Below are 9,351 nucleotides of genomic sequence, written 5' to 3'. Positions count from 1 at the left end.
AATATAAAATATAAAAAGATGAAAAATGGGATCCTCAGAGGGAATGGAGATAGGGTACTATTCACCCACAGCGAAAATCGAAGCAAGAATGGGAAGCAAATCTATGGGCGGAGACGGGGAGCAGGGAGGCATACCCGCCCCCGCCCTACCCCGTTGTCATCCCTACTTAGTTTAGTAATTCAACAACATACTTTTACCCCATACTTTTAAACAAACGCTACCTTAGTTTAATAATTCAACAACATATTATTATCTCATATTTTTAAACATTGATAACTAACTAACGGTTAAAAATAATAAATTTTGGTTATCAAAAGCCAACTTTAATATAATTATTTTAAAAAGAATAAATTTTACCAAATTGATCCAAAAAAAATTTCATTACTTAAGAAAAACACACACATATCATTCAAAATTATAGTGTTATATAGCGGGATTTTTTTATTTAAACTCATTAACTCAGTAATTTTAATGTGTGTAAAAATTAGAAAACATTAAATTTTTATATATTTTTAGTCAATTTTGTAGAGTAATTTTATACCGTTGAAATTAGTTTTTGGATTATTGAAAGATTATAGTTTTTAAATTTTTATAGATAAAAAATAGTTTTTTTTAGGATAAATTTACATAGTTAAATAAACACAAGCCAATATTACCCAAATACATCAAATAAAAAATATATATGAGTTTGTTTTTATTCTATATAAATCATTATAGGGTCATTAGGGGGTAGCGGTTTATTAACCAAAAAAATTAACTAGTTAACCGTGATATGATTTCTCGAGGTTTATGCACAAAACCTAATCCTTAAACTGCTCTTATGATAATTTTTTGTCAGGAATAAATAGTACAAAATGAGTAAGGCACTCGCTAACCAGCTCGCCATCAGTAGACAACCTCAACTAATACGTCATGTCTTGTAGCATAATTATGTATTCTCCAAATGGCATATGCAAAGTGTGCGTTTTAGGAAAATGGATCCTCTCCATATCTTTTAACACTTGAGAGAATAAAGTGTGATCTCTCTCACCTTTAATTCTATAAGTGGGATAAAAAATAAATAGGAAAGAGAGAGCAATGAAGGGTGAGATTAAACACTGGACACCATCCAGTTTTTTTCCATTGGAGAGTATTCACTCCCGCATTTTAGGGCGCTGTTCATACCCTGACTTAAGACACAAGCCAGGCCCAACCAAGTTAAAAGGCCCAATCTAAAATATTGGCTTTCACCGTTTGTCCGACCTCCTCCAAGAGGTCGGGTTCGACGTAAGCAAGCAACTAATACCTATCCAAACGAGTAATAATCGCCTCCTAAATTCTCTCACTCACTTCTAGAAGAGGGATCTCAACAAATCCTAAGATAGAGGGACGGTTATCCACCATCAGAAGTGGAACTACTTCAACAGTGTTTATTGGCTCATCTCCTATAAATACCCTGACACACTCAGGTACATCTAAGTTCCAATACACTTAAATCTGCTTAACCCTTTGCTGACTTAGACATCGGAGTGTCTTGCAGGTACCCCCACCTATTCAAACGTATTCATATAACTTAGACGGCGGCTTCCGGACGCAAACAAGTCGGAGACCACCATCCTTCAGAATTTGGGCCTTTCCTTCAAGCCCAATCATCCGGTTTCAGGTAACCCATAGAACAAGCGCCACCTCTCAATGAATGTACTGACCAACAGCTCATCCAACCTGAACCTGATTGTTCATCCTCACCAGGTAGTACAACCCGACAGACTCCAAATATGAGATAATCCAGTCATGTAGAAGTATATTATGTTGCCTCCTAACATTATATATGCACCTAGTCAACTGCATCACAAAATAAAAAGTTGACATTAATCATATTTTAATGAAAATTCTAATAACATTAATCAACTAATAAATTTAAATTTTTTTTAAGTTGGTAAATACCATTTAATCTTCAGTAAAATATCCAAATGCAATATCAATAAGCTCACTATTCAACTTCAAATTGTATGAATCAAACTAATAGACAATAAAACTTGCATGTCTAACAAACAATAACATACTACCATCAATTGTACAATCAAATCTACTTCTAATCAATAATAGCACTACTTCTCTTTAAATCTAACAATGAACAAGTTTTTACGTTAACCTCTTCATTGATATTTTCCACAACATAGATAATGCCGTCTAATCAATAGACACGATCTTCTTCTTTATGACCTCACTCGTGTTTTTTTTTTTTTTTCGTCTTGGTGGGAACCTGGCAATCCGACCACACCGAAGAGGAACCAAACCTAATACCCACCCAAATCCGCTCTCCCTAAAAGAAATTATGTCTCCCTATTAGCTTCGATCATTTTTAAATTGTGCCCCCGTACAACTATGCTCAATTCCATTCAATTTTCAATATGTGCTTCCCGCATCAACTACGCTCACTCCCCAAATTCTTTCACTCTCTCTCTATAGCTGATTCTGAAATGGTACCAATGGTGAATCATTGCTACTTTGGCTACTCACTCGTGTTTGATTCTTGATGTTTTCTAAAAAATTTTCAAATTCAAACTTTGAAAATGGCCCAAATGAATAGTTTGTGGCCAACTATGACGATTTATATAGCATCTTTCAAGTAATTCACTACAATCCGTCGTAGTTTCTTCACGGTTATTTTTTTTCCATAAACCGCAATTGATGCTTGTGGATTTTGGCCCTAGTTTTCTTCATGATCCGCGATATCATGTAGCGGTTTTTGTCTTTAGTGTTTTGTTCGTAAACCGCTATATTTTGTAGCAATTTATTATTTGTTTCGTTCTTCACATAAACCACGATACACATAAACCATGATAGCCTATATTTATTTATGTGTATTTTCAAAAAATTTTACGCCCTGTAATGGTTTATATAGAATACAAATAAAACTTGAATATAACTATTCTCCATTTATTGTATTTGAGTAATGTTACGTGGGTAACCAGAAGTTAGTAGGTTGGGCTTGTGAAACTGGCCCACACGTTGAGTGGAGGTAGTCTCCGACTAGACTTGCATCTGGGAGCTATCGTCCGAGTTGTGTATGTGAAAGAATGGGGGTGGTACCTGCAAAGACACTCCGATGTCTAAGTTAGCAAATGATTTTAGCAGGTTTTAGAGAGTATTGGAACTTAGAGATCCAATCGCGTATGACCACTCATCCATCTCAACATCTTCATCTCTGTCACACTCAGCTTATGTTCGTGCTCTCCTTTAGCCGCCCAACACTCCGTACCATAAAGCATAGCCGATCTTATAATGGTGCGATAGAATTTACCTTTAAGTTTTAAAGGCACTTTTTTGTCACATATAAAATCAGATACACTCTGCCATTTTGACCAACCTGCTTGGATCCTATGATTTACATCATGTTCAATCTCTCCATTATCCTGTATGATGCACCCAAGATACTTAAAATTTTTAACTTTTCGTAAGATGTTTTCTCCAATCTTCACCTCTATATTAGGGTTTTCCCTTCTTAAACTGAACTTACATTCTATATATTCCGTCTTGCTACGGCTTATGCGTAGACCATACACTTCTAGAGCTTCTCTCCATAACTCCAACTTCTTATTTAGGTCTTCCCTTGACTCTCCCATAAGGACGATATCATCGGCAAAAAGCATGCACCATGGTACAGGCTCTTAGATGTGCTCTGTGAGTACTTCCAAGACTAATGTGAAAAGGTATGGACTTAAGGATGATCCCTGGTGTAATCCTATACCAATAGGAAATTCCTCTGTCACACTACCTTGAGTCTTCACACTAGTTGTGGCCCTATCATACATGTCTTTAATTTCACGAATATATGCAATCCTTACTCTCCTCTTTTCTAAAACCTTATATAAGACCTCCCTTAGTACTCTATCATACGCTTTTTCCAAATCAATAAACACCATATGTAGATCCCTTTTATTACTACGATACCTTTCCATCATCCTTCTTAATAGGTATATCGTTTCAGTGGTAGACCTGCCTGACATAAATCTAAATTGGTTTTTTGTTACTTGTGTCTCTTTTCTCAACCTCCGTTCTATCACCCTTTCCCATAATTTCATGGTATGACAACCAAAAATGTACTAACCAGCAATAATAAGAATTATAATAAATTAGATCAAATAGTCAGCAACAACAACCAAGAATATACTAACTAACCAGCAACAATAAGAATTACAATAAATTAAATAAAAAAAAACAGCAACAACAACCAAGAATGTACTAACCAGCAACAACGAGAATTACAACAAATTTTATTGAACAACAAATTAGATCAAAGAATCAGCAACAACAACCAATAATGTACTAACCAGCAACAACATGCAGCCACAAATTTTACTGAACAATAAATTTTACTGTGACCATCAATAGAACCATCAACAATCACAAATTTGACTGCAAAAAGTGGAGAATGTACTAACCTCCGAAGAAGACATTGTTGAGTTGCAGGAGAAAGCTTCCACTTCTGAAGTTCTGCTATTGCTTGGCGAGGATAGTCTGTTGCGACAGAGACTTGGCGACGGAAAGGACTTCCCGGACTTGGTGACTGCGACGTCCACGACGGAAAAGACTGTTGCGGTTGGGCCTCGCGACGAAGAACGATGCAGGGGAACCGCTTCTTGGATTGTGTGAGAATTGAGAAGGAGGCGGCGAATGAGGGAGGTGCTGCGGATGAAGGAGGGTCGGACTGTCGGAGGGAGGCGGCGAGGCGATATGGATGGAGGAGCCAAGCAGGGGAACAGAAAATGGAGAATTCAGAAGCAAAAAATGAGGGGTTAGGGTTAGGGTTAGGGGAGGCACTGAGAGCGACGCTGAGTGATGTGGGGCTGGGGGGTTGGGGATTTTTGTTGTTAGGCTAAATGTTAAAATGGTTAAAGCATTGAAATGTATGCATATTTTTGGTTTGGTTTCTATCGAGCCAATCGAAAATCGAACTGAACCGATTGGTTTTATCGGAAAAAAAAAAACAAAAAGACCCTAACTTTTTTTTCAAGTCCATTGTTATAATTTTCAGTTTGGTTTTACAGTAATTTTCGATTCAGTTCGATAACTTACACCCCTAAATAAAAGGTCATTGGCTCATTGTAAATCTAAAACCTATCATAGTATGATTTGTATAGTACATCAATAACCATATGTCAGCGTTTTAATCTTTCGGGTACTGATTTGTTCATTACCTCTTTAAAAATACAAAAACAAATAAATAACAAAAATTATATTACATCACTTTTTGTGAATATTTTTTTTACAATATTTATCTTATCTCACTTATTAATTATTTTTAAAAACAAAAGAAGAACGTTTCCTTTACCGGGGAGTGCTAGGGGGATAATGAAAATTTTGAACAATATAAACAACTACCAATTAAATGAAAATACACTACATCCTAATTTAATGTTATTAATTAAATTTACTCTTTTAACCCTATTAATTCACATTATTTGCCCATTGTTAAAAAATCTTGTTTGTTACCTATACTTTTCCTTACCAAAATTGTAATTGTAAATATAACATTTCGCATAAACCAAACCAAAGCAACTAACGAAGAGAGGGGGAGACGGGCGTAAACGTCATTGACCCCACAAACAGAATAAAACAGGCTGTGATGGAGCTGTGAAGGTTACATTTCACCGCTCAAGAGTTGTTATGTATGTTTAATGATTTATTTTCTCCTTGCCACATGATATCCTAGCTAGCTGCTTTGTGCTTTCTCATTAGAGGAATCTGGTTCAATTCAGCGGAATAGGCGTAGGTGGTGGTGGTGGGGGTGGCTTCAGCATTACGTAGTAGAGAGGCACACATACAGAGAGAGATCATGAGCTTCAAAGCGTCGCTTCCAGTGTCGCAGACAAAGTGTAAACTCTTCCATGAAGGATCAGGATCAATTCGCAGACGCCTCTCATCCATGTCACTGAGGATCCAACCCAGCGGCCCAGCTGTTGCATCGTCTTGGTCACTCCCCAGATCCAAGTCGCTCTTGTCGGTGGGTGACTATGCAGGCACCTCCATCAGGAAATGGTGGGAGTGGGGATGGGCTTGGATCCTATCCAGGAAGCCCGTCTTCGCCAGAGATCTTGAGATGAACAAGCAAGAAACCCAGATCCTTGGCTCCCACGATAGGGGCACTTGGAGGCACGTTCTCTATAAGCTCCGCTCTGAGATCCGAAGGCTCGTCGCTTCTGTTTCTGATCCCGTAGGCCTTCCTCAATCTGACAGGTCCCATCATCGTCATTCTGTTGCAACTGCAAGCCCCACAACTCAATCTTCGTAGTTACCTTTATCTTCCATCCGCAACCGGAATCACTCCTGCCTGGTCCACATATACCTATAACCATATATGCCTTCTATCCTTCCAATAAATTAGTCTTTGAAGATCCCTCCATAATTCGAATTACTTTTTGTTTGCCTAGCTTGTGCGATTCCTTTATTTCCTATTCTTCTTGCTGTATGTTATTAATTCTTCTTTCTTTTATCATTCGCTTCATCTATGTATAATAATTCTCTGTTTCTTCATTCTTGTCCGGCCAATATCTGGCTCACACAAAGCTCTGTACCAGATTATATGCATTATATTTATCTGTTGTATAATGGAGTTGTTGAACAAAACTGCAGTTACAGGATTTTTCATTGCAAACTCGTTTCTATCATTCAACCTTAGCTTGCCGGTTTGGTTTCGTCTTTCTCTCCTTTTTCTTTTCTTTTTGGTGTAACCTAGCTAGTTGTTATCTAGTTCTAAAAATATTACTGGCTGGAAAGGGTAAAGGGTTTAGACTTTAGATTAATGGTTTTCTATTTCCGTTTCCCCTAAATATGGGACCGCGTTTCCGATGATTGAAGTCCACCCACGTCCTCTCATGTCTTTTAATTTATTTGTTTACTTTATCGTTTCTGTCGGCGCCTAGAATCCAACAGTTTGAAGTTCTGTACAAATGCATTTCTGTAAATGTCAAATGATAATTAAATTTCTTTTAATCATACATTGATGAGGATATGGATAAATTACATAACCGTGGATACAATTGTATATTGAACAAAAAAATAAACAAAAAGAAAGTACTTATTTCTTGTAAACAATAACTTTATAACAACAACAACTTAGCAATATGATTCAACATTATATTGTTGAGGAGAATATAACTTTAACTTATTCTTTTTAAAAGCAAGTGTTATTAATTATAAAAAAGAAAACAATGATATAGTAAGAATTTAAGAACATATACGTATAAAGTTCATAGTTAAAATGATTTTTGAAAGATCACTTATACATATTAATTTGATTATCAAAATATCAAACATTTTAAATTAGTTTTGGAAAACTATAGATAAACGTTAATAGGGGGATAATGAAAATTTTGAACAATATAAACAACTACCAATTAAATGAAAATACACTACATCCTAATTTAATGTTATTAATTAAATTTACTCTTTTAACCCTATTAATTCACATTATTTGCCCATTGTTAAAAAATCTTGTTTGTTACCTATACTTTTCCTTACCAAAATTGTAATTGTAAATATAACATTTCGCATAAACCAAACCAAAGCAACTAACGAAGAGAGGGGGAGACGGGCGTAAACGTCATTGACCCCACAAACAGAATAAAACAGGCTGTGATGGAGCTGTGAAGGTTACATTTCACCGCTCAAGAGTTGTTATGTATGTTTAATGATTTATTTTCTCCTTGCCACATGATATCCTAGCTAGCTGCTTTGTGCTTTCTCATTAGAGGAATCTGGTTCAATTCAGCGGAATAGGCGTAGGTGGTGGTGGTGGGGGTGGCTTCAGCATTACGTAGTAGAGAGGCACACATACAGAGAGAGATCATGAGCTTCAAAGCGTCGCTTCCAGTGTCGCAGACAAAGTGTAAACTCTTCCATGAAGGATCAGGATCAATTCGCAGACGCCTCTCATCCATGTCACTGAGGATCCAACCCAGCGGCCCAGCTGTTGCATCGTCTTGGTCACTCCCCAGATCCAAGTCGCTCTTGTCGGTGGGTGACTATGCAGGCACCTCCATCAGGAAATGGTGGGAGTGGGGATGGGCTTGGATCCTATCCAGGAAGCCCGTCTTCGCCAGAGATCTTGAGATGAACAAGCAAGAAACCCAGATCCTTGGCTCCCACGATAGGGGCACTTGGAGGCACGTTCTCTATAAGCTCCGCTCTGAGATCCGAAGGCTCGTCGCTTCTGTTTCTGATCCCGTAGGCCTTCCTCAATCTGACAGGTCCCATCATCGTCATTCTGTTGCAACTGCAAGCCCCACAACTCAATCTTCGTAGTTACCTTTATCTTCCATCCGCAACCGGAATCACTCCTGCCTGGTCCACATATACCTATAACCATATATGCCTTCTATCCTTCCAATAAATTAGTCTTTGAAGATCCCTCCATAATTCGAATTACTTTTTGTTTGCCTAGCTTGTGCGATTCCTTTATTTCCTATTCTTCTTGCTGTATGTTATTAATTCTTCTTTCTTTTATCATTCGCTTCATCTATGTATAATAATTCTCTGTTTCTTCATTCTTGTCCGGCCAATATCTGGCTCACACAAAGCTCTGTACCAGATTATATGCATTATATTTATCTGTTGTATAATGGAGTTGTTGAACAAAACTGCAGTTACAGGATTTTTCATTGCAAACTCGTTTCTATCATTCAACCTTAGCTTGCCGGTTTGGTTTCGTCTTTCTCTCCTTTTTCTTTTCTTTTTGGTGTAACCTAGCTAGTTGTTATCTAGTTCTAAAAATATTACTGGCTGGAAAGGGTAAAGGGTTTAGACTTTAGATTAATGGTTTTCTATTTCCGTTTCCCCTAAATATGGGACCGCGTTTCCGATGATTGAAGTCCACCCACGTCCTCTCATGTCTTTTAATTTATTTGTTTACTTTATCGTTTCTGTCGGCGCCTAGAATCCAACAGTTTGAAGTTCTGTACAAATGCATTTCTGTAAATGTCAAATGATAATTAAATTTCTTTTAATCATACATTGATGAGGATATGGATAAATTACATAACCGTGGATACAATTGTATATTGAACAAAAAAATAAACAAAAAGAAAGTACTTATTTCTTGTAAACAATAACTTTATAACAACAACAACTTAGCAATATGATTCAACATTATATTGTTGAGGAGAATATAACTTTAACTTATTCTTTTTAAAAGCAAGTGTTATTAATTATAAAAAAGAAATATAGTAAATAGTAAGAATTTAAGAACATATACGTATAAAGTTCATAGTTAAAATGATTTTTGAAAGATCACTTATACATATTAATTTAAAATATCAAATATCAAACATTTTAAATTAGTTTTGGAAAACTATAGATAAACGTTAAAAA

General features: G+C 36.5%; 2 protein-coding genes across 2 annotated transcripts; both read left to right on the top strand.

Annotated features, from left to right (window-relative positions):
* Positions 5,536-6,623, top strand: LOC107631943. The gene has a single exon (XM_016335543.2). The coding sequence runs from the start codon at positions 5,819-5,821 to the stop codon at positions 6,272-6,274; it is 456 nt and encodes a 151-aa protein (XP_016191029.1). The 5' UTR covers positions 5,536-5,818; the 3' UTR covers positions 6,275-6,623.
* On the top strand, positions 7,548-8,635 carry LOC107631944. Its single transcript, XM_016335544.2, has one exon. The coding sequence runs from the start codon at positions 7,831-7,833 to the stop codon at positions 8,284-8,286; it is 456 nt and encodes a 151-aa protein (XP_016191030.1). The 5' UTR covers positions 7,548-7,830; the 3' UTR covers positions 8,287-8,635.

Source organism: Arachis ipaensis, chromosome B03, assembly GCF_000816755.2.
Source record: "Arachis ipaensis cultivar K30076 chromosome B03, Araip1.1, whole genome shotgun sequence".
Lineage (NCBI taxonomy): Eukaryota > Viridiplantae > Streptophyta > Magnoliopsida > Fabales > Fabaceae > Arachis > Arachis ipaensis.
This window is presented reverse-complemented; position numbering and strand designations above follow the sequence as displayed.